This window comes from Mastigoproctus giganteus, chromosome 2, assembly GCF_048544385.1.
Source record: "Mastigoproctus giganteus isolate SK-2022 chromosome 2, ASM4854438v1, whole genome shotgun sequence".
NCBI classification, from domain to species: domain Eukaryota; kingdom Metazoa; phylum Arthropoda; class Arachnida; order Uropygi; family Thelyphonidae; genus Mastigoproctus; species Mastigoproctus giganteus.
In genome coordinates this window covers 264,043,993-264,070,952 of record NC_143576.1, presented here as the reverse complement: position 1 = coordinate 264,070,952, position 26,960 = coordinate 264,043,993, and the positions used below count along the sequence as shown (strand labels likewise).

At 37.0% G+C, this 26,960-nt stretch overlaps 1 protein-coding gene across 1 annotated transcript in view; it reads right to left on the bottom strand.

Moving 5' to 3' along the window:
• Positions 1-26,960, bottom strand: part of LOC150090449 (uncharacterized) — a 420,985-nt gene that overhangs the window by 178,046 nt on the left and 215,979 nt on the right. The window contains exons 14-16 of the mRNA XM_090390317.1: positions 19,134-19,335; positions 14,728-14,815; positions 7,434-7,551 (exon numbers count right to left, since the gene is read on the bottom strand). Coding sequence (XP_090246443.1) covers positions 7,434-7,551; positions 14,728-14,815; positions 19,134-19,335 — 408 coding nt within the window. The remainder of the gene's footprint in view (positions 1-7,433; positions 7,552-14,727; positions 14,816-19,133; positions 19,336-26,960) is intronic.

Sequence of the window (26,960 nt, the reverse complement as noted above, 5' to 3'; positions counted from 1 at the left end):
GTTTTAGCCTAATACCAGCAGGCCGAACTGACTGTGGTTTGTTTCTATAGAAGGTCATAAACTGTGGATTATAAAGTATTGACCAATTAGGATGGGTCATCTGGCTTTGGATCTTGGTTGCATAGTTCAGCAGCAGAATCTTTCTCTTGATATTTAGGGGAGGTTCATGAGCTTCAATATACAAACTTTGCACTGGAGATGTTCTGAACTCACCTAGTGCTGTTCTGAGAGCTGAATGTTGAATAGGGTTGAGGCGAGATAAAGCACTCTCCCTAGCAGAGTCGAAGACAGGTGGGCCGTAGTCCAGTCGTGATCTGATTATGGTTCTATATAAATGAAGCAGGCTGTAACGATCTGCTCCCCATGTTGTGGCTGATAAGACTGAGTATGTTCAGTTTTTTTTGACAAGTAGTCCGGAGATGTTCTATGTGCTTTTGGAAATTTAACTTATTGTCAAAGAACAATCCTAGTAGACGAATACAATTAGTTATGGGAAGAGAATGGTTATTCAAGTGCAGCTCGGGTTCCGGATGCATATTGCATCTGGTGCAGAAGTGAATGGCAGTAGATTTCTGGCTGGATAGTCTATAACCATTTTGTGTCATCCATGTCAGGATGCGATTCATTGATATTTGAAGTTGGCGTTCAATGTAATGCATGTTTTGAGAATGACAAGAAATTGAGAGATCATCTGCGAAAAGGTATGAATCCACAGTTTTCGGAATGAGTTCAATTATGATTCATTCTCATTGCAAACAAGGTAGCGGCTGAGAACAGACCCTTGTGAAATTCCCTCTTCTTGGATAAAGATTTTAGGAAATTTTAGATAAAATAAGGTAAATTACCTCTCAGGCCAAGAGAATGTAGATCCTTTAAGATGCCAAAACGCCACGTAGCGTCAAAGGCTTTCTCAACGTCAAGACAGACCATGACGAGATGTTCCTTTTTGATGAAAGCATTTCTGATATTTGACTCGGCTTTGATCATGAGATCTAATGAGGATCGGCTTTTCCGGAAACCGAATTGGTTGTTATTTATCAAGTTTTGAGACGAGGAACCAAGTGAGACGGCGATGTATCATTTTCTTGAGAGTTTTGCTGAGACAGCTGGTAAGGGATATCGGTCTGTAATTTTGAGGAGCAGAATGATCTTTACCGGGTTTTGCAATCGGTAGAACATATGAATGACTCCAGGAGCTTGGGAAGGTATGTTCAGAAAAAATTCGATTATAAAATATGAGCAGCGAAGAGAGTGATCTTTGATCCAGATTTCGGAGCATTACATAATATATCCCATCGGGGCCAGCAGCACTGTTTCTTGAGTTTGTAAGAGATTGCTGTAGCTCAAACATGGTAAATGGTTGATTATAAGATAAAGCAGAATTGTCAGTGTAATTCAGTCTGGATTTCTCTGCAATTGTTTTACGTTTTTTGAATGTTTGATCATAAGCATTACAAGAAGACAACAGAGAAAATACAATTCCCAGTGCATTTGATATTTCTGTGGGATTAGAGAGTTCTTGTCCATTCCAGTTTAGTAGCGGGGTGGAAATTTATTGTTCAAACATTTTATTTTTCTCCAGATTAATCTCATATCGGTATTTTTATTAACTGATGTGGCGAATTTAATCCAAGTTTCTTTTCTTGCTTTGCGTCTGATATAGCGAGCTTTAGCTCTGAGCCGTTTATAGTTAATATTGGAGGTGGTAGGATATTTGCAGAAAAGATTCCATTCCATGCTTTGTTTTTCTCTTTTTTTGCATTATTGCAATCTTCATTCCACTAGTAATTTATTTTTCGTCTATTTCTTGCTTGATATTGAGGAATTGCTTCGGATGCAGCTGCCAGCATTTGATTCGTGATGTATTCAGTAACACTGTTAATGGAACCGGACTGAATGATATCGTTGTCAAATGAGATGTGCGATCTGTATTTTGCCCAGTCAGCCTTTGAAAATTTCCATTTAATTGGACTTTCTGTTGGAAAGGAATAGGATGTTTGAATTTTGCAGATTAACAGAAAATGGTCGCTGCTATAAGGATCACTCAGAGATATCCAATCTATACTTGGAAAGAGGATTGGGGAACAGATGGAAAGGTCTATGGCAGATGTTGAGCCCATAGGGAGATGCACATATGTAGGAGACCCAGTATTTAGTAATGTTAAATTCTGCCTATCGATCAGCATTTCAATAAGCTTACCTCGTCTGTCTGAGGTGGGGGAACTCCATAATGGGTGATGTGCATTAAAGTCTCCTAGTAAACAAAACGGTGATGGTAACTGCATAACAAGATCTTCAAGTTCCTGAATAGTATATTGATGATTAGGCGGAAGATAAATGGAAACCAATGTTACAGTAATACCATTAACAACATGCATGGCAAGGGCTTCTAAGGATGTTTGTAATGGAATACGTCTGGCGGGGATGCTTGAATCCACGAGTATCGCTACTCCTCCATGAGCGTTATTGGAGTCAGCCCTGTCTTGTCTGAATACAGTGTAATTTTTGATTGAAACTGAGCCCAGAGATGTCAAATTAGTTTCTTGCAAGCACATTGCAAGAGGTGATGAATTAATTCATGTATATCATCTAAGTTACTGCGAAGACCTCTACAGTTCCATTGGATAATATGTTCCATTATTTGGTTTTGTAAGAGGAAAATGAATCTGTCTGCTTTTTATGCGTGGGTTGTTTGTAACGGTCGGATTAAGATTTTTCTTTTCTGGGAAAATTAGGGCGTCCTGAATCATTTTTATCCTCCATATCTCCATCTGCATGCAATTCAAGAAAATCTTCTTGGTTGGGCATATCATCAGTACCCATGCTTGTTGGTTGTTTCACTTCCACAGGACCTGATTTATGCAATTTTCAGCCATTGTACTGTGGGTTACGTTTTGAGTTGGAACTGTGAGTGGCGTATTATTACTTTGGTCCACTAACTGTGATTCAGATGTAGGTTGAGTTGATAGTACTGATCGAGCCCAGTCGGCGATCGATTTGTCGGGAGAGACTGACACTTCTGTCTGACATGCTACTGATTTGAAACTATGAGTAGCCGAAGCGTAAGTGGTTTTTGGAATGCTTAATTTTACTTGTCTTCTAGCTTCTTGAAAAGATACTTTATTTTCAGTCTTGTATTTCTGTATTTTTTTTCCTAACTTCCAGAGATCGCAATCTTTGGAGTAATCTGGATGATTGCCCTTGCAATTAGGACACGGTGGAGTTTGGGCCTTGCATTCAGATTGAGTATGAGTTTTGCAACCACAGTTTGGACATGTTGCATCTCCACGGCATGCTGTCTGGGCGTGGCCAAATTTCTGACATTTGTAGCATCTGTATTCTGTATTTATAAGTGATATTGATGGTATATCAAGCTTAATGTCGAAGTTTGCAGACGATACAAAGGTAGGCAGGGTTGTCAAGGACACTACTGACACTATGCTGCTGCAAGAGGATCTGGAAAGGTTGAGCAGATGGGCTGAGAGTTGGCAAATGAAGTTTAACATTGACAAATGTAAAGTACTACATATGGGAAACAGCAACCCCAGAGCAACGTATCAACTCTGTGGTACTACACTGACAGTGGTAGAGAATGAAAGGGACCTGGGGGTGGTTGTGCAGGCAGATATGAAGTTCTCTGAGCAGTGCAGACGGGCTGCAAGAGTAGCTCATGGTGTATTGTCAATGATATATAGGAATTTTTCTAGCAGGGATAAGGAGGTGATTATTCCCTTGTATAAGGCAATGGTCAGGCCACACCTAGAGTACTGTATACAGGTCTGGAGGCCTCATTTCAAGAAGGATGTGGAGCTGCTGGAACGAGTACAGAGAAGGGCAACAAGATTAGTGAATAGAACAAAGGGGTGCTCTTACAAAGAAAGGCTTAAGTTTTGCAAATTACAGTGTCTGGAGACTAGGCACCAGTGAGGTGATCTGATAGAGGTGTATAAAGCCTTGAATGGTTTGAGCATGCTCAATGCTGATGGGATTCTTCCTCTCGCTCAGAATAATCACCTGAGAGGGCATAAATTCAAATTGAGGAAAGACAGATGTAGGATAGATGTGCGGAAATTTGCCTTTAGCCAGCGGGTGGTTGGTTGGTTGGTGGAACAGACTTCCATCCCTTGTCGTGGAAGTTGATAGCCTAAATAAGTTTAAGGCTCAGCTGGACAGGTATTTCAAACGAACAGAGGGGTGAAGTGGAAGTGGTTTTTTTTTTTTTTTTTTTTTTTTTGCTGATGCTGCATAAGCTTGCTTTCTTGCATCAAATGCCTCTACTAATGCTAATGCTAATCTCAGAGGGTTTGGGATAAAGGGCCAAACACGACAGTTTAAATAGCCTGCTTTCACTGAGGATGGTAGATTCGGTGAACTAAAGGTTAAAATTATGTTACGTGTTGGGACTAAGGTGCCGTCTTTTCGTATCATAATTCTCTTGGCCTGAGAGACATTTTGATCCTTTAGTTCCTGGATTATTTCTTTCTCGGAAACGTTCAATAGGTCCCATTCACTGATCACTCCTTTGGAAGAATTCAGGGTGTTATGTGGAGTGACTTGAATTGGAATTCCACTTAAAGATGTAAGTTTTAACAGGAGGTCAGAGTGTGTCGGGTGAGATGTCTCTATTAGCAAGTCACCGGACTGAAGACGTTTCACCATTTTTGGAGATGCTGCTACATTTACAAGGCATCGTTGTATGATGAAAGGAGAGAGCTTGCTGACAACGATGCCTTGTAAATGCAGCAGCATCTCCAAAAATGGTGAAACGTCTTCAGTCCGGTGAATTTAATTCATTCTCTGTGAAGACAGAGAATGAATAATCGGGAAAGCTGGAGATTCCTGCTTGTTTGCATCCTTTTTTAGTCTTTTCGACAATGAAAAGTCATGATCAGTTTCGTGGTTGTCATGTTGAGAGCTCTTTGGCTCTAATCGTGGAAAATCATGAGTGTCCATGTTTACTCCTTTTAGCCCTGAGAGAAGGTCTTTCTTCTCCAAGATTACCGGCCCCGCCACGTGGAGGCAGGAGCGGTGCCACCAGTGTCCAAGCGGTTATTAAGGTTAGTAGAGTGAGAGTATTTAATATGAATACTAAAAAAGAAAGGTAGATTCCCTTTCTGGGTTCTTACATAAGACTTTAAGTGAAGAACCACTTTAAGTGAACAAAACAGAAGAAAATCGCACAACAAAAATAGAACTATATCACTTTCAAAGATCACTTTATGAGTCGCAGAGAAAAATCGCTTGTCACTATTGCTGGCACTTGGGGGCCCAAACTCTTAGCCATAATTATGAGAGCTTCCTTGAACTCAGGGGAAGTACCCATGGACTGCAGATGTGCAAATGTGACCCCAATTCACAAAGGAGGATCAAAGGGCGACACAAGTAATTATAGACCTGTTAGTTTAACTTCTGTTCCCGGAAAATTAATGGAGGCACTGGTTAAAGAAGCACTGCAAGATCATCTAGAAAAGACTTCAGTTATAGCTCAGACACAGCATGGTTTTGTTTAGGGGAAGTCTTGCCTGACCAATTTGATTGGATACTATGATGCAGTCACAAAAGAACTGGATGCAGGGAATAACTTTGATATTATATACTTGGATCTTAGAAAGGCTTTTGATACTGTTGTTCACGGAAGTCTGCTGCACAAATTGGAGCAGTGTGGCATTGGAGGCAAATTGCTGCTATGGATAAAGGGGTGGTTGAGGGGGAGAAGACAGAGAGTGGTAATCAATGGACACTGCTCATCGCAGACTAATGTTATTAGTGGAGTCCCTCAGGGTTCAGTATTGGGTCCATTATTGTTTTCTGTATTTATAAATGATACTGATGATGGTATATCAAGCTTAATGTCCAAGTCTGCAGACGATATGAAGGTTGGTAGGGTTGTCAAGGACACTACTCACTCTATGCTACTGCAACAGGATCTGGAAAGGTTGAGCAGATGGGCTGAGAGGTGGCAAATGAAGTTTAACATTGACAAATGTAAAGTACTACATATGGGAAACAGCAACCCCAGAGCAATGTACAACTCTGTGGTACTACACTGACAGTGGTAGAGAATGAAAGGGACTTGGGGGCGGTTGTGCAGGCAGATACGAAGTTTTCTGAGCAGTGCAGACGGGCTGCAAGCGTATCTCATGGTGTATTGTCGATGATATATAGGAATTTTTCTAGCAGGGATAAGGAGGTGATTATTCCCTTGTATAAGGCAATGGTCAGGCCACACCTAGAGTACTGTATACAGGTCTGGAAGCCTCATTTCAAGAAGGATGTAGAGATGCTGGAACGAGTACAGAGAAGGGCAACAAGATTAGTGAATGGAACAAAGGGGTGCTCTTACGAAGAAAGGCTTAAGTTTTGCAAATTACAGAGTCTGGAGACTAGGCACCAGCAAGGTGATCTGATAGAGGTGTATAAAGCCTTGAATGGTTTGAGCATGCTCAATGCGGATGGGATTCTTCCTCTTGCTCAGAATAATCACCTGAGAGGGCATAAATTCAAATTGAGGAAGGAAAGATGTAGGATAGACGTGAGGAAATTTGCCTTTAGCCAGCGGGTGGTTGGTTGGTGGAACAGACTTCCATCCCTTGTCGTGGAAGTTGATGGCCTGAATAAGTTTAAGGCTCAGCTGGACAGGTATTTCGAACGAACAGAGGGGTGAAGTGGAAGTGGTTATTTTTATTATTTTTTTTTTTTGGCTGATGCTGCATAAGCTTGCTTTCTTGCATCAAATGCCTCTACTAATGCTAATGTTAACTGAATATGGCATTTTAGAGATATAAAAAACAAAGTACTTTTAAAACACAATGGAAATTTCTTACTATGCTGCTTACAAGTTGCACTTATACAACTGCAGGGTGCCTGAGAGAGTCTCTCAAATGATAAGAATAGCTAAATAAAGGTGAACAGATCTAGTACTGGGAATCACAAAACGTGACTTCACACTGACCGCTGGAAGGGGCTGGGATCGGTGCAGCATAAATAAACGAATTTTTTCAATTGAATTAATTTTTATTATAAAACTTGGATTTATTATTTTTTTTTTTATTTGCATTTTCCACGGCACACCTGAAGCATACTTGCGGCACACAGTTTAAGAAACACTGTTCTATTATATGCCTTTTCTATAAATATTTACATGGGCAGTGGTCTTTAGAATTAGCATCTGTAATTTCTTTCTTTCCTAATACAGTCGAAACAGATTCACTAATTAACGAATATCAATTCATAGTTTAACACTAAACTTTTCCAGTTCCTCATTTAATCCTACTTCTACTGCTAGCACTGCTTGCTCGCTCGCTCTCTCTCTCGGAACAACTTTCCATCTTTCGAATTTTCTTACAATTATACTTCTACAGAAATTAAGTGTATTGGAAACAATATCTTCACAGAAAAAAAACACACAAACACACACAGACACACACACATACCCCACGAAACAAAGCTGTCCGTTTCTTTCGATCCACAGCAGTGACCGATGCTCCATATTTTAGTAACACTGATACACATCCAATATGACCTGAGAGAACTGCCTGCATTAAAGGGGTCCTGTCAAAATAAATAAATAGATGATAATAATAATAATAAGTATATTTACAAAGTTACTGAATTTTTTTTTTTAATCCTGACTGTGATCTAAAATTTGAATTTTTTTAAAACCATCTTTCTTAGTTCAAATATAAAATTACCTTTTATTATTGCAAACAAGTTATTAGTTTCTCTTAATATGAATTAAATAAATATTTTAAAAAGTTTATTAAATTAGAAATTTTAACAACATTAAAGGTCATAAGAGTCAAAAAGGTAAGAAAGTACACCTTCATTTCTCATTTCCTCTGACTGTTTTTAAATTAAAGTAATAAAGGAGATGATGACCTCTGTCAAAACTGGATGGTTCTATTGTCACTTCAGCCAAGGATAAAGCTAACCTGCTTGTGTCCCACTTTCCTTCCAACTCATGTATTAATGATCTTGGTAAAACGTCCACCATTCCCAGCACGCTCACAATTCAATGCCTCCTCTAGTCTTCTGTCAAAAGGATGTCAGAAGGATTTTGACAAATCTTGATGCTAAGATAGCTCCAGGTCCTGATGGCATTTCTCCACTTGTTCTCAAAACCTATGCTCCCAAACTTACTCCTGTTCTTTACTGCCTTTTTTCACTTTCTTATTCCAAAGGTGTTTTTCCTTCTGCTTGGAAATTTGCTCATATCCAGCCAGTTGCTAAAAAAAGGGGGAAAAATCCCTCCCATCCAATTATCGTCCCATTGCAATTACTTCTACTCTTTCTGAATTAACAGAGAAATCAATTAACCGCCAACTCAAACTATCTTTTTTTTTTTTTTTTTTTAACCCCAAACACGAAAGGTATCAAAACCTATAGTACTTAGTACCGTGCATGGGTTGAAGGAGAAGTATGGGGGACGGGGATGCCAGAAACTTTGCTCTAGAGACTAAACATGGGGTTTCACCACTTCAAGCCTCCAATAAGCAAAGTGGTGGTATTTCACCGGTTGATGAAAGTCATCTACCATCTAGAAACCTTCCATCTGATCAACGATTGCCAGTATGGATTCCATCAGCATCGATCCACTAGTGATATTGGCGCCTCCGTAGCCAGGTGGGAAGGAGCAGCAGTGCGTAGCACACGCTTCTTGATTAGACCGGGGTTCGAGCCCGTCACCACCAAATACAGAGGATGCGGAAAGGTCATTCAGGGAATGACCACCGCATATCCCGGAGCAATATGGCCTTAGTTGCTAATGCTCCTAAAAACCAAAAATAACATAACAAAACTAGTGATATTCTGGTTTATGTTACCCATTTATGGACAAATTCAAAGGAAACATTCGGTGAAACACAAGCAGTTGCTCTTGACATCTCAAAGGCTTTCGATCATATTTGGCATAAAGGTCTTCAAAACAAGCTTCCATCTTATGCTATGCCAACTGTTTTTTGTAATTGGTTATCCAGTTTTCTCTCGGATTGCTCACTGTGGGTGATGGTAGATGGCTCTCTGTCTTCTAACTTCTCCACTAATGCCGGTGTCCCCTAAGGTTCAGTTCTTCCCCCCCCCCCCCACTCTTTTCCTCTTGTATATTAATGACCTTCTTCCATTGACCAGAAATCCTATCAATAGTTTTGCTGATGAAAGCACATTGCAATCCACTTTCCAGTTTGAGAAACCTCGCCCTACTCAATCAGCTTCAACTTCTCGAATATCCTATATCAATTCCGATTTCCAGGTAATTGTCCAGTGGGGGAAAGACAACTTAGTTGATTTCAATCCTTCTAAAACTCAGTCCTGTCTTACATCTCGCAAAAAGGATCCTTCTGCTCCTATGCTTATCTTTGGTGACACTTCTATTTCTAGGCACGATGATATATCTTTTGGGGATTACTCTGACTTCTAATCTGTCTTGGCACAAGCACATTACAAATACTGCTTCCTCTGAATCTAAAAAACTTGGTTTTCTCTTTCACTCTCGGTGTTACATCTGTTCACTCTGTACAAATCACAAATCCACCCTACCATGGAATATTGTTTCCACATCTGGGGCAGTGCCCCCAAAACCTCTCTCAGGCTTCTAGATTCCATTCAGAAGAGTGAAGTTAGGTTAATTGATTAATTAATTAATTAATGCATAAAAAAGACCAGACAAATACTTTCGTAGCATAATAAACATTTGTTTCAAACACTACCATTAATAAAAAAAAAAAATTTAAAAAGAAGAAAATCAGCCTTTCTAATTATTCCGATTAAATGACATTCCGGGTAACTGACTTCCGGATAACCGAAGTTCTATGTATTGACATAGTATTGACTGTATACTTAAAGACATAAGTAGTGTCAAGGTTAATGAGAAGGGATTTTAAAAACGACAGTTTTTAAATTCCCTTCAGTGGGACCAACTACAAATTTTAAATGAAAGCATTCAGGGAAATAATCAAAGATGCTACTAAGCTTTTTATACCACATATTAATGACCTTCTGGATAATGTTCCAGATTTAGACCTAAAATGGATGTCAGATGAACTGATGAGACTAGAGACAGAGAAGAAAACTGCAGATACAGTAAGTGAAAACTAGTTTGCATTCAAATAATAGGGATTAGACAAGCTAAGGCAGATTATAAGAAGTCTTTTGGGTAAGAAAACAAAGAAAGGTAGCAAAGAAGTCTGTTTATTTTAACAGTAGAAGGAAAGGGATGAACCACATTCACCTACTAGATATGAACTGCATAACTACTGATAATGCTGTTAAAGTTGCTGCAAAACTGAATAAATATTCTGCATCTACATTCAAGTGCAAAGAAGTTTTTATGGATAGGAATACCAGAAATATACTGAGTTATAAGTAGGAATTAAATTACTTTGTGATAACTCAGAAGAAATTTGAAGAGAAATTATTGATGGGAATCATCAACAATTTCTCTTCAAATTGTTGGGAACTGATGGGGATCTACCTAATTATATTAAAAGAGGCAATAAAAGAGATATTGAAGCCCTCAGCCATAATTATGGGATCATTCCTGGTTTCAGTGGAGGTTCCTATGGATTGGAGATGCAAATGTCTCCCCAGTTCACAAAGGGGGGATCAGGGGTGAAGTGAGTGATCACAGACCTGTGAGCTTGACAACTGCTAGGAAACATAATGGAGTCACTCGTTAAAGATTTTTGATTTGATTTTTTGCAGCGCAAAAAGAAGTAATGTAGGACCATCTAGACAAGAATGCAGTTATATGTCAGTAACAGCATGGATTTGTTAAGAAGATATCTGTCTGATCAATCAGATTGGATACTAAGATGCAGTAACAAAGGAACCAAATACAAAAAATAATTTTGACATTATATATTTAGATTTCAAAAAAGGTTTAGACACTGTCGAATATAAAAAAAAATTACAGTACAAATTGGAGCAGTGTGGGAAAGTTGCTGTAATAGATGAGCAGCTGAGTAGAAGTCAGAGTTATAAACAATGGGCACTGCTTTTGAACTAATTTTAGCATTATTAGAGGCATATGATGCAAATTTGTTCCAGCAATCAACCACCCACTGGCTAAAGGCAAATTTCTGCATATCTATTCTACAACTGTCTTTCCTCAATTTAAATTTATGTTCCCTCAGGCGATTAATGTGGGCAAGAGGAAGAATCCCACCAGCATTGAGCTTGCTCAAACCATTCAAGGCATTATACACCTCAATCGTATTACTAGTGTAGTGCCCAGGGTTCTGTGCTGAGCCCATTGTTGTATTCAGTATTTGTTTGCAATATTGATGAATTCCTATCAGGCTTAATGTCTAATGGGATCTATCCAGTTATATTAAAGGAGGCAGCAAAGGAAGTAAGCAAACCCTTAGCCATAATTATGAGAGCTTCCTTGGACTCAGGGGAGGTACCCATAGACTGGAAATGTGCAAATGTGACCCCAATTCACAAAGGAGGATCAAAGGCTGACACAAGTAATTATAGACCTGTGAGCTTAACTTCTGTTCCAGGAAAATTAATGGAGGCACTGGTTAAAGAAGCACTGCAGGATCATTTAGACAAGACTTCAGTTATAGCTAAGACACAGCATGGTTTTGTTAAGTGGAAGTCTTGCCTGACCAACTTGATTGGATACTATGATGCAGTCACAAAAGAACTGGATGCAGGGAATAACTTTGATATTATATACTTGGATCTTAGAAAGGCTTTTGATACTGTTGCACATGGAAGACTGCTACACAAATTGGAGCAGTGTGACATTGGAAGCAAATTGCTGCTATGGATAAAGGGGTGGTTGAGGGGGAGAAGACAGAGAGTGGTAATCAATGGACACTGCTCATCGTGGACTAATGTTATTAGTGGAGTCCCTCAGGGCTCAGTGTTGGGTCCATTATTGTTTTCTGTATTTATAAATGATATTGATGATGGTATATCAAGCTTAATGTCCAAGTTTGCAGACGATACAAAGGTTGGCAGGGTTGTCAAGGACACTACTGACACTATGCTGCTGCAACAGGATCTGGAAAGGTTGAGCAGATGGGCTGAGAGGTGGCAAATGAAGTTTAACATTGACAAATGTAAAGTACTACACATGGGAAACAGCAACCCCAGAGCAACGTATCAACTCTGTGGTACTACACTGACAGTGGTAGAGAATGAAAGGGACTTGTGGGGTGGTTGTGCAGGCAGATATGAAGTTCTCTGAGCAGTGCAGACGGGCTGCAAGAGTAGCTCATGGAGTATTGTCAATGATAAAGAGGAATTTTTCCAGCAGGGATAAGGAGGTGATTATTCCATTGTATAAGGCAATGGTCAGGCCACACCTAGAGTACTGTATACAGGTCTGGAGGCCTCATTTCAAGAAGGATGTAGAGCTGCTGGAACGAGTACAGAGAAGGGCAACAAGATTAGTGAATGGAACAAAGGGGTGCTGTTAGGAAGAAAGGCTTAAGTTTTGCAAATTACAGTGTCTGGAGACTAGGCACCAGCGAGGTGATCTGATAGAGGTGTATAAAGCCTTGAATGGTTTAAGCATGCTCAATGCTGATGGGATTCTTCCTCTAGCTCAGAATAATCACCTGAGAGGGCATAAATTCAAATTGAGGAAAGACAGATGTAGGATAGACGTGCGGAAATTTGCCTTTAGCCAGCGGGTGGTTGGTTGGTGGAACAGACTTCCATCCCTTGTGGTGGAGGTTGATAGCCTAAATAAGTTTAAGGCTCAGCTGGACAGATTTTTTGAACGAACAGAGGGGTGAAGTGGAAGTGGGTTTTTTTTTTTTTTTTTTTTTTTTGGCTGATGCTGCATAAGCTTGCTTTCTTGCATCAAATGCCTCTACTAATGCTAATGCTAATGCTAAGTTTCCATAATATACAAAGGTCCCCAGTGTGGTCAATGGCAATAACAAGAGCAGGAACAAGATCCGGAAAAATTAAGCAAGTGGACCGAAAAGTGGGAATTGAAGTTTAATATTGGCAAATGTAAGGTACTGCACATGGGTAAGAGTAATCCTACACTGATGTATCCAATCTACCAAGATTAGTGTGAAGAATGAAAGGGTACTCTTATCAAGAAACCTTCTGTTACTCAAATTGTAGCATCGAAAAACTAGACTGCTATGAAGAGATCTGACAGATGTTTAAGGTATTAGAGAAGGATGGTAGTAAAGAATACAATAGACCTGTAGGTAATTGTGCAGTCAGACATTAAGTGCTCTGGGCAGCGTGGGTGGGCTGCTAGGGCAGTTCATGGGATTTCTGTCAATGATATACAGGAATTTTGCCACAGGGATTAGGAGATAATTATTTGGCATTATAAGACCACATCTTTGGTATTGTATACAGGTCTGGAAGCATCATTTTATGAAGTAAATCTGTTGAAACAGATGTAGAAAAAAGCAACAAGATTAGTGTGAAGAATGAAAGGGTATTATTACCAAGAAATCTTCTGTTAATCAAATTGTAGCATCAAAAAACTAGACTGCTATGAAGAGATCTAACAGATGTTTAAGGCTCACAATGGACAGAGTACGCTAAATGTTGATGGCATCCTTACTCGTGCTCAGACAGCACACATAAGTGGCATAAATTTAAATTCAGGTTGATTTGCTATAAGAAAGATGTGTGAAGATTTGCATTCAGTCAGAGGGTAGTTAATAGAAAAACTCCACCCAGTGCTGTGGAATTGGGTAGTAAGAATAAATTTATGAAAGAATTAGAAGGGATGAATAGGTGACGTGGGAAGGTTATTTATTTATTTATTATTATTTTTTTTTTTTTGTATTAGTATTGGCAAATGAAACATCCTTGCATCAGTTACAAATAATAATACTTATACAGAAATCAAGGTTTCTAGACCTGTGTAATTCAAAATGAACTGAAAAAATTTGTTATTTACCATTCTTTTAATTTTTTTTGGGTGCAGTCATATTATACATAAAACTGGTATTTTATTAAAATAAATAAAGAAATGTTCAAAAACTTGACTGCCATTCCATTTTTGTTAATGTTTAATAAAAGTGGCAATAACTCTCTACTGTTGACATATAATGTTGAGCGAAAATCATTTTATAGCAAGTTCAAAGGCCAAAACAAATAGAGACTAAAATTAATAGCAAATTGAAAGCAGTCTACAATTTTTTTAATAATAATAAAATGAATCCAAAGACATATCAGATGTGTAACATCCAATGTAGAATTTGATTTGTTATCCCTACAAATATTGAAGTAATGAACAATATTTATATAAGGTATAACAAATTAAAATCAGCTAGGTCAGAATATCACAGTTCATACTCAATAAACACTTCCTAATACAGTTAAATCCACTCTGGTTATTTAGCTATTAACAGAGTTGTTAGCATGCATCTTCAAAATTCTGAACATCAGCACTTGATTAATTAAATAAAATTAACTTCTATGTTCAGAAGTGTTTTATTAATATTCTGTACATACTATAAACACTATGGCCTGACTTTCTTGCTTCAATAAATCAAGCTTCCTATACAAAAGTTAATTTAATTAATTCAATCCTACATAAACATGCCTTTTGATTTTTAAATTAGGAAATAAAATTTTTAAATGTACATAAAAAGCCACAAATATGGAATTTTTACACAAAAGCTTCTAACTCCTTAATCTATTTTTGAATGAGAGTAAAAATATTTTATTTAAATAATTTAAAGGCAAATTGTTAAATTTCTTAAGCTTCTCAAAAAATAAAAGAAACTGCCTTACCTGTCTTCATTATCTACGACATCTATGCTATCTGAAGACTTGGAATGTTCTAACATAAGTTTAAGGCAGTCCAAATGTCCCTGAGATGCTGCTTAAAATAAAATTAAATGAATACCTAAATTCAGAATACAGTACAATTTCTTACATCCAAAAAAAAAAAAAAAAAAATTGGTTATATTAAATTAGATCTTAAACTAGTTAGTGATACATGTGTACACAGAATTGCTGAGATCAATAGTTACTAGTATCTTATTGAGTGAAAAGACACTGATAGTCCAAAGGCAAGTTAGCCCTCAATATCAGTAATGAGGACTATCCTGTCTTTCTATGAATTTCAATGGCAATAAGGAAACCATAGATTGTAATAGTCAGAACAGACCTAGTATTATCAGCCTTATGAAGCCTTTCTTGAAAAGAGGGCACCCCTTTGGTGATGGCAACAAAGAGGTGCCCTTACTAAGAAAGACTTCACTTTCACAAATTGCAGCATCTGGAAACTAGGCACCTGTGAGGCGATCTGATTTAGGTGTTAAGGCTTCGAATAGCTTGGGCAATGCTGATTGAGCAAGTGCTCAATGCTGATGGAATTCCTTGTTTAGACTATGCACACAATGGGGCATAAATTCAAATTGGAGAAGACTGGCTGCAGAATAGATGTGCACAAGTTTGCCTTCAGACATGGATTGGTGAAACGGATTTTTTTTTTTTTTTTGACTGATGCTGTATAAGCTTGCTTTCTTGCATAATCTGCCACTACTAATCCATCATGTGCCATTTCCTTCCAAGAGAATGGCTGCCAAAGATCTACACACTTCCCTCTGCTCAGCCCACATTCCAATCCTCTATGTTCCCTATACATGATTGTATGGGTCATCCTCTTCCTCTTTTACCTTCTATTTTCCTTCCACTAGCAGTTTCTGAATGTCATTTTTTCTAATCAGGTGGCCCATATATGCTAGTTCACATTGTTTCAGTGTGTTTAGAAGTATACATTTAGTTTTTGCCGTTTTCAGTACATCTTCATTCCTTAGTTTTCTTTTCCATGGTATTTTCATCATTCTGCTATATGTCTACATTTCAAAAGCACTGATTTTATTTTTGATATTTTTGCTTAGCATCCATGTTTCTGCTCCATATGAGAATACAGACCACACAAAGCATTTCTTTAATCCTAATCTTCATTTTGACGTCCAGGTCTCAGGCTGTTAACAATTTTTTCATGTTGATAAATAAATGCCTGTTTTGCCATAGCAACTCTTCTGTTTATTTCCTCTTTGTTTCTTCTAATACTAATATGGTGCAAGGAAGCCCTACGGCTCTTGCTGTACCAACAAAAAAATAATAATAAAAAATAATAAACTATCAATTTGATTCCCTTCTCATGTAGGTGTCTCTATCCAGCTAACATTTGAAATTCTCGAAGCTATCAGCCTCAGCTATCCATGGAGGTAACTTATTCCAGTAGTTAACAATTTACTGAATGAAAGTAAACTTGCTTCAATCCAGTCTAAACCTCTTCTCCTATAATTTCAATTTATGGCCTCTAGTTTTACAATCATTTATAACAGTAAAAATTTCACTATCATTCATTTTATTTTCGCCTCTTAGAGCCTTATACAATGAATGAAATCTCCACTGTAACCACATATTCGACATCTTTCCTCACACACACACATTTTGTCAATTTCACCAGGTGCATTTCCCATCTTTGGATCCTTTCAAGAAGTCTGTCTTTTTTTAGGGGCATTTGCAGACTCCGTACTTGAATACAGTATTCCAAGTATGATCTTAAAATTGCCTTATACAGTATGATTATGACCTCTATCTTCACAAACATTTGATAAGTCATTAGTAGGTCACCATGGGCCTTCTTTGGCATCTACGCTGCTAGGAGAATTCAGAGAAATATCCAATAGAATTGTAATGATCAAATTCCTATCTTCTGATAGTGTTTTTAATTCAATCCCACCAAGTGTATAAGTTATTTTTGGGTTGCTATTCCTCAAGTGTAACACCTTGCATTTTGCTGCATTAAAACATAGTTGCCCCATTTCCACCCATCTCTGGACCCTATATAAGTTGAATTGAAGAAGCTCTGCCCATCAACTATATTACAATTACGATGCCATCTGCATTCTGACATATCTGCTATCCTTTTCTCAATTTCATTTAAACAAATTGAAAATGAGCAGTGCCAATACTGATCCGTGAGGAACCCCAGTTCATAGACCAATCTGAAGAATAACCATTAATCACAAGAAATATAAGTTTTGCCATTTCATTTACTTGATTGTCATATTATATCCAAGACTTATGTGGATTTACTGTGGATTAGAGAGGAAACCAGAGGGAGTAATACTCTTTTATCTGGTTATCAGAAGTGATTATTCATGCATTGAGAATTTGCAGATAAAAGAACCATTCGGTGGCAGTGATTATAATGTACTGATGTGAGATTTACATAAAAATATTATATAATATCGGTGTAGATACACCACAGATAACTCTTAAGAAACTACGATGGTAGTGTGGGAGGCATCATTTGCTCTGTACCTCATATTGTGCTCTTCCTTCACAACGAGTTGCTATGGTATTGCACTACCTCGAATAAGTAATGCTTCACTAATAGAGAAGACTTGTTACTTATTCTCATTGAGTACCACCACCCAGACAGCACCGTTTCAAAGTTATTGACCTATCATCAGTGGGTGGGCAGGTACCTTGGTATTGCAGACATGATGTTGTTGTTGTTGTTATTTGGTTTTTAGGAGAATTAGCAACTAAGGCCATCAATGCTGATGGGATACTGCCTCTTGCTCAGAATAATCACCTGAGAGGGCATAAATTCAAATTGAGGAAAGACAGATGTAGGATAGATGTGCAGAAATTTGCCTTTAGCCAGTGGGTAGTTGGTTGGTGTAACAGACTTCCATCCCTTGTTGTGGAAGTTGATAGCCTAAATAAATTTAAGGCTCAGCTGGACAGGGGTATTTCGAAAGAACGGAGGGAAGGTTTTTTTTTTTTTTTTTTGGCTGATGCTGCATAAGCTTGCTTTCTTGCATCATATGACTCTACTAATGCTAATGCTAAAGTGTGATACCATTTTGTATATGTGAGGCAAGCTACATGAGGCTAAGAAATAATTATGGATTAATATGAGAAAAAGGCGAACGTTTTTGTAGTGCAGAATTAAGTTCAGCAATGAATGAAGAGAGAGAGAGGCTAAATTAACAGGGTAACTTTATTTGTGCATTTACTTCACTCTTCTGTTTTCTGTGTTATATTTGCTTTAGACAAATCTGTCTTCAGTTCTAAGACAGTAGATTTGTCTTCTTTAAGTTGTTTTAGGGTGATGGGATCTTGTGTTCTACATAAAGAGCTAAAAGGTATTTATATGTTGATATTATCACAGATTACAAAAGAAATCTACAATGCTGTCGTTGTCTTGAAGCTATTTACGAGCACAATACATGGACCAACATTAACGGAGCTGGAGTGTTAAAAATCACCCCCATACAATTGATATTGCAATGTGAATTGGAAAAGAGGCAGAATGAGAATATAGATAACACGCAAGATATTATGACCATAATAAGTGGTGAAATTTTTTTTAAAAAGGTTACCACATGGAGATTACATTATCTGTACTCTGAGCTACTTAACTGTATGACATTTTCCTTTTGTGTGCTCTCTAGACTACATACCCAGATCTATGTTTTGAAGGGTGCTTCAAACAATATGCCTGCTAGTGTTCAAATTATCTTGAAATCTTTGAACATGCTGCCATTTCTTAACTGTGCTTAGAACTCACTGCACACAATTTATAATATATGACAGCATAAAAATGGCTTTGAAAATTGCAGTAGAAGGAGAAGCTTCTAAAAGCCAAAACTAAAGAAATTCTCTAGAATTCAAATCCAGAATTTGGTGAAATTCTAGTAAGTGATTAAATGATACATGTATAGACAATAGGGGTTATTAATCCATCAAAAAAGGTAACATGAATTTTACTTTAACATTGGGCAATCTAGTAAAATAACAAAAAAATTCATATTTAAAAGCACTTATATATAAAATTTTCATTTTTCACTTTCAGAGTTTCCAAATGCAGTATATTTTCATTTTACATTTTTATTGTATATACATTACTTTTAATTTTACATACACAGTTAATGTTTTATGAGTTAAAGTTTTATTTTATTTTCCAGATTATCATCAATGACCGATAGAATTGGTTATGTATATTGAGTTTGAGGCTACCTAAGTGGTATTAAATACCAGGCATTAGTCACATGAGAATTTAAAACATCTATGGTAAATGAGGCTAAAAAATATCATTCCAGATTACTTTGATCCAAATCACCATTACACTACACTATGCCACTGAATTTAATAAAATTCAATACCTGCAGCATGCAAAGGTGTCCTCCCAGTAGTTGAATCATGAATGTGCAAGTTTGCACCTTCCTCTAACAGTGATTTTACACAATCAGTATTACCCTGAAAGGCTGCTAAATCAAGAGCTGTGTGACCTTTGTCATCTGAGAGGTTAATATTATCAATATGGGGAAGTAATAATTTAAGGCACATCACATGACCTTTGTATGCCTGTTAAAAACAAAAAAAAGGGAAAAAAATAAAAGAATTTAATAATAAAACTTACTTTCACAAGAATATTTGGCTAAGGTAAAGAAAGCCTGCACGCAAAAATTCAATGAAATTTACCGGTAAAAGTACTTTGCCGTAACAGCATTTGTATTGTTGCTCGGTAAACAGACGGTGGGTGTTATCGGTCAGCAGTAGAAATTGAATCCCATGGGAGATTGAAACCCTTCCGAAGTGGAGGGGGTACCCTGACCTTTTTTCTTTAGAATCACTAATTGAATTAACTAACTGAATCACGAACAGAGTCATATTGGAAGTTCTGGCATCGCAAAAAATGTTCGTAACGTAGTTTCACCGGTAAAGTTTTTCGAAAATTGTCGTGCTTCTCGTGTGGGCTTCCTTTGCCTTTTTTTTTTTCTTAATAAACAATTTATCCACTAGTCCACCAGTGATTCTAAAGAAAAAAGGTCAGGTTACCCTCCCCACTTTGGAAGGGTTTCAAGCTCCCATGGGATTCAATTTCTACTCCTTACCGATAACACCCACCGTCTGTTTACCGAGCGAGCAATAATACAAATGCCGTTACGGCAAAGTACTTTTACCGGTAAATTTCATCGAACTTTTGCGTGCTTCTCGTGCAGGCTTTCTTTACCTTCGCCGAATATTTTTACACTATTTGAATTTAAACAAAAGTTAGTTATAATTAAAAGTGCATCATGTTCTGTGTCTGTAGAAGGCAAACCATGAATTGCCTAGAAATGAAAGATCAGGTAGAAAACAAAATACGGTAGAAGACGGATACAAAAAAAAATTTTTTTTTTAAATAATAATAAAATAACAGCATATTATGTTTGGTGCTACATAAAGCCACATGTACAATCCAATTTATTCAATAAAATTACAGTACAGTATGAAGAAGCTCTTTGTTGTGAAAATGAAACTGCTCAATATAAAAGAATATCCAAAATCCACCTGAAAACAATTTAAGATTCAGGGTACCCTCACCCCCATATAAAACAAAACTCGTTCTCTGAGTAGCACTGTTGGATAGTGAAGTGGTTCTCCTGATATGATTATATTTAAATTAACCTGAGCGAAATGGTTTGTGTGTGAGTAGTGGGTTAGTCTTTTTGGATTTACAGGCGCAAAAGCTGAGGCTATATTGTATCTTTCATATGGTTTTGCATGATACCAGATTTACACATTTTTCTATAGTCCTTTGAAGCTATTACCAGATTTTCCAGGAATTATTTTTTAACAGGGTAACTTTATTTGTACGTTTACTTCACTCTTCGTTATTCTGTTTTATATCTACTTATAGCCAATAGACAGGGCCACCCCGTGTGGTGTGCAGGTTGTGCCTCACACAAAGGCGTATGATCAAGACGATAAATAATAGTAAATTTTTATACAATGCTCTTATTCATGAAGTAAAACTACATAGATTGCACGACTTAAAATAAACAGTAAGGCGATAAAAAATGAACAGTAAACTCAACAACCGATTAGCTGCTTTGCTTTGATGTACCGCTTCATGAATGGTGAGTGCAAGCAGGTTTGAACATGTTCAGTGCATCGATATCAGCATGTCGATATGTGATCTGCACACTCCACATTCTCAGAAACGACTTTTGTTTTGACTATTTTCAGTAATGTGAATAATGCCACGTGCCACGCCACCCCAATGTGCGTAATGCCGAACTGAAATTTTGAATGTAGTCGCGTTGATATAGCCATGTTGTGTAAGCAACAGTTTCGTAGACCGGGGCAGCTGGCGCCAGACGCACAACATTGTTGAATGTCATAGCACTCGATAACGATGTTTGGGTTATATCGAAGACAATAAAGCTGCCAATGTATGATTTTTAGTTCAGGCATAGATTTAAACATGTGTCAAAGTACAAGAAAGGCGTTCGATAGTTAACCCTATGACTGTTCACTTGTATTTCTTTGGTTCTTCACAATTATACCTATTATTCTTAAATATAAATAAATAAAATAGGTCGTATCGTGTTGAAACAAAGTGCAAATTACTTCCCGAAATTTATAGAATAAACACTTTACTGCATAGGAAGTATGTAAAATTCTATATTTTGTAAAAAAAAAAAAAAGATTTTTTTTGTTGCAAAAATGATTTATTTTGTGAAAAAAGAAAATATTTTGTCGAAAAAAATATTTTTTTTCTTAGATAATATGTAATTTAAACCCTAGATGTCAAAAAAAAGGTCAAAGAAGTTATCTGAAGCTCAAAACAGAAAAAGATGATTACAACGAAAACAGATTGAACATAAATTAGCCAGATCACTGAACAAATTTCTGACTACAGTACCACCAAAAGCTACTGTTAAAGAAACAAAGAACAGAAAGCTTTGATGAGGCAGACACTTCAAGCACCTCTACTTCAAAGGAGAACACTGAAGAACTAATAGCACAACAAGATAAGTTTGAAGAAACTGATATATCTAATGAAGATGAAACTGGCCTCACCATAATGTCACCAGAAGTTGCAGTTAATTAAAGAAATGTTGGATTCTGATTCAGAGAAATCCGAAACTTCGAATTTTACTTTAAATTTTAATGTTAACGATCCAGGTACTTGGCCAAAACATGTAATCATAAAAATTAGAGATTGTTTAGTTGAAAATTGTCCTCATCAAGTAGTTAATAGGGACTTTCCTAAAGACAAAATCGGGTCACAAGTTTTCCTAATCATATTATTATCGAATGTTACCAAATGGAGAAAAAATTACCAGAAGTTATTTAGTTTATTCAGAATCATGAAATTCAGTTTTTTGTTATTTCCTCAAAGAATCTATTTGATAATGGTAACTTTTTAAAATTAGTAGAAACTGTAGCTAAATTTGCCTCGATAATAGCAGAACATTTGAATTGTATCCAAACAGAATGTTGCTCATTATTTATGTGACAGGATACAAAATGAAATCATTCATATTATTTCTGAAGCCATAAAACAAAAAATTTTAGAAATGGTTAAAGAGTCAAAATACTATTCTTTAATTACTGATACTACCCAGGACTTGAGCCACACAGAACCAATGACTATTGTTATTAGATTTGTTTATCGTAATAAAGATATAAATATCGCAGAAATTCGTGAACATTTTTTTTGGATTTTCAGTCTGTAGACGATAATTCTGGTCAGGGATTATTCGAATTTATTATAGATCTTTTAAAATTACTGAATATCAATATTTCAGATTTACATGGAAAAGTGTATGACAATGGTGCCAATATGCGAGGCAAACATAACAGGCTCCAGCAAAAAAATCATTGAAATAAATTCAAGAGCTTTGTTCATTTCATGTGCTGCTCATTCTTTAAATTTAAAATTTTTAATTAATGATGCAGCTAAAATTTCATTTGAAACGGTAATTTTTTTTGGGGTAATACAGGAATTATACAATTATTTTTCAGTATCTATGAAGCGTTGGGCTATATTAAAGAAACATATTCAAAATTTAAGTTTAAAACCGCTTTCTACTACTAGGTAGGAAAGCAGAATTGAAGCAATAAGGCTGCTAAAAAGTAACATCAGAGAAATTTATCAGACTCTTTTAGATATTACGGAAGATGATACTAAAGATATTAATTCTAGATTTCAGGCTGACAACTTAATTTCAAAAATTTGTTCATTTAAATTTGTTTGCTCTATTAATATTTGGTATGACACATCTTAAGTCTCATAAATTTTGTAAGCAAAATAATGCAGAATCCAACATTTAATTTACAAACAGATACAGAAAATCTCGATCTCATTACAAAAGATTTGAAGGATCGCAGGACCGATCAAAATTTTGAAAACATTATTACTTCTGCAAAAGACATGGCAAGCAATCTCAACACCGATCCTGTTTTTCCAGAAATTCAAAAGAGAATGTTTGGATACGAAACATTAGATGAGTCAATAAATGATGCTAAACAAAATTTTAAAATCCAATTTTTTTTCACAGTTTTAGACACCACAATATCATCAATTACAGAAAGATTTGTACAGTTGAAACAGCACAATGAAGACTTTAAACTTATCCACGACATAAGCAAATTAAAAGAATCGAGTGATGAAGATTTATCGAAACACTGCAAAGATATATACATAAAACTGAGCGACAAAAAAAATTCGGACGATCGGGATATTGATGGTATGACTTTGAGGAATTAAAGATTTTGCAATGTTTTATAAAAAAAGATGTCTCTCCTCACGATATTTTAAACTATATATATGAAAATAAATTAACTGATACGTTTCCAAATATTGTATTGCATATTTATTTAACATTACCAGTATCCGTAGATTCTGGGAAAAGGAGTTTTTCGAAGCTAAAATTAATAAACAATTATTTGCGATCAACAGTGTCCGAAGAACGCCTTACCGATTTATCAATAATATCAATAGAAAATAATATTATGGATACTTCAGATATAAAAAATCTAATTAAGAATTTTGTGGTGGCTAAAGCTAGGAGGATAAATATGTAATAAATGACATATCATATACACCAAAGTCCAAAATGTATTATCATGTTGTGATTTTTTTGATAATTGAAAAAAATAAATAATTTTTTTTTGAGATGCTCTATTTTTACTTACACGTACATATATCTTGTATTTATATATTAAATAAATAAAAAATATTTCTTGCAATTAATTTCATTTTATTTTTCAAATTCTATTTTATGGGGGCACTGAAATATAACTTTGAACAAAGTCACCTCTTACCCACAGGGCAGCACTGCCAATAGATATCTGCTTTAGACAAAAGAATATGTTCTAAAACAGTAGATTTGCCTTCTAGAAGTTGCTTTAGGGTGATGGGATCTTGTGTTCTACATGAAAAACTAAAAGCTATTTGTCACTCTCAGATAAACTGTGGCCTAGATAATGATGAAATTCTGGACAGTTTGTAGAATACAACAGCTACTGCACTAAAATCAGTTGTCTCCTTGATGCAAGGATGTGTAAGGTGTGTGCCCTATTCTTAATTTGGCTAGAATTACTTCTTCCTGTATCTTTTCACGTGCTCGATTTCCTTTGTTGTAGTTTTCTCTCTAAAAGTTTGTTTTGGGTTGGATTTTGCCAATGTTTCTGCCATTTTTCCTTTCCACTATTCTGGATGACACAATCATAGTCTATGAATGGCACTTTGAAATTAGGATTTGTGGGATTTGTTGTTACAGGTCACTGTTGAACAAAAGCCGAGAATTAGGGTTGAATTTGAAAGTGTCTGCAATTCTGCCCAGACACGATAGGAGGGAGTATATGATGAGAGCCTTGTCGATCAATTTGGCCCTGGAAAGATTGTGCAAGGCTCAAGGGGTAGAATTTTTTTCAGCCTGGACTGTACTTGTTAACAGGAGAGATTGCTTCTACAGGGATGGGATACACTTAAATAGAAAGGGTGCAAGAATATTTGCTGATGCTATCGAGGCAGTGTTAGGTGGGTCGGAAAACTGCTAGCTTGGGGAGAGACAAAGACCAATAGATTGACAGTAGCCACTGGCAGAGGTGAAAGAGATTCTTGCACTGCTTCTATTAGAATGAGCAGAAGCCTGAAAAACAAGATGCATGGTATTTCAGAGACTGCTGGGAGCCATTGCGGTACAAGTAAACACATGGGTTGTGTTAGGGTAGCTAAGAATAGAAACAGGTGCAGGTATACTTGCGTGTACACCAATGCTAGGAGTTTAGTAAATAAATTTGATGAATTTGAGGTATTGCTCAAAACATCAAAGGCAGATATTGTTGGGATATCAGAGACGTGGTGTCACACAGATATAAGGGATGCAGAAATGCAATTTGGGGAGTACAACGTCTACAGAAAGGATAGACAGGATAGGAAGGGGGGAGGGGTTATGCTATTAGTTAAGAAACACATAAAAACCAAGGAAGTGAAGCCAGTCGACATCGCTGGACAGTGCAGTGTTGAGTCAGTTTGGTGTGACATAAGCATTGGGAGATCAAAATTGAGAGTAGGAGTGTGCTATAGGCCTAATGACTCTGATGAGTATAATAAGGAACTGTACAGGGAAATAGAGTGGGCCAGTAAATCAGAGAGTCTTATAATGGGAGATTTTAATTTCCCAGATATTGACTGGAATTTGGGGGCTGGTTACTCACACACTAGCAGGGCTTTTGTGGATTTATTGGATGATTGTTTTCTACATCAGCATGTTCGGGAGGCAACTAGAGGGAGTAATACTCTCGATTTGATTATCAGCAGTGATTCTTCATGCATTAAGAATCTGCAGATAAATGAACCACTAGGTGGCAGTGATCACAGTGTGCTGAAGTGGGATTTACTGAAAGAGGTAACTACCATTAGGGGTAAAGGGAAGGGTTATTGCTTCCGTAAAGGCGACTACGATGGACTGAGACAGTATTTAAATTCTATACAGTGGGACCAACTGATGATGTTACCAACAGCAAATTCAAAATGGGAAGCATTCAAAGAACTTATCTTGGAAGCTACTAGGCTTTACATACCAACTAAGAAATATTGTTCAAGGTTTAGGCCAAAATGGATGTCAGATGAACTAATGAGGCATATGGCAGAGAAGAAAAATGCATGGGATACTTACAAATTAACACATGACACAGAAGCCTATGATAGATACAAGTTGATATGCAACCAAGTTACAAAGCAGGTTAGGCAGGCGAAGGCAGATTATGAGAAATCCTTGGCAAGGGATGCAAAGAAAAACAGCAAAGAGTTCTTTACTTATGTAAACTCTAGAAGGAAGGGGATGAATCAGATTGGTCCACTTGATATTGATGGGTCAACTGTTGATGATCCTGCTCAGGTAGCTAACAAACTAAATGAATATTTTGCATCGACATTCACACATGAGGAGTTATTCAGCAAGGGGAATGCCAGAGGTGTATTCAACTCTAGCAGTAAGCTACAGAATCTTGAAATAACTGGGAGTAAAGTGGAGGAGAAACTGTTGAAGATAAACACAAGAAAGGCACCCGGGGTGGATGGGATCTATCCAGTTATATTAAAGGAGGCAGCAAAGGAAGTAAGCAAACCCTTAGCCATAATTATGAGAGCTTCCTTGGACTCAGGGGAGGTACCCATAGACTGGAAATGTGCAAATGTGACCCCAATTCACAAAGGAGGATCAAAGGCTGACACAAGTAATTATAGACCTGTGAGCTTAACTTCTGTTCCAGGAAAATTAATGGAGGCACTGGTTAAAGAAGCACTGCAGTATCATTTAGACAAGACTTCAGTTATAGCTCAGACACAGCATGGTTTTGTTAAGGGGAAGTCTTGCCTGACCAACTTGATTGGATACTATGATGCAGTCACAAAAGAACTGGATGCAGGGAATAACTTTGATATTATATACTTGGATCTTAGAAAGGCTTTTGATACTGTTGCACATGGAAGACTGCTACACAAATTGGAGCAGTGTGACATTGGAGGCAAATTGCTGCTATGGATAAAGGGGTGGTTGAGGGGGAGAAGACAGAGAGTGGTAATCAATGGACACTGCTCATCGTGGACTAATGTTATTAGTGGAGTCCCTCAGGGCTCAGTGTTGGGTCCATTATTGTTTTCTGTATTTATAAATGATATTGATGATGGTATATCAAGCTTAATGTCC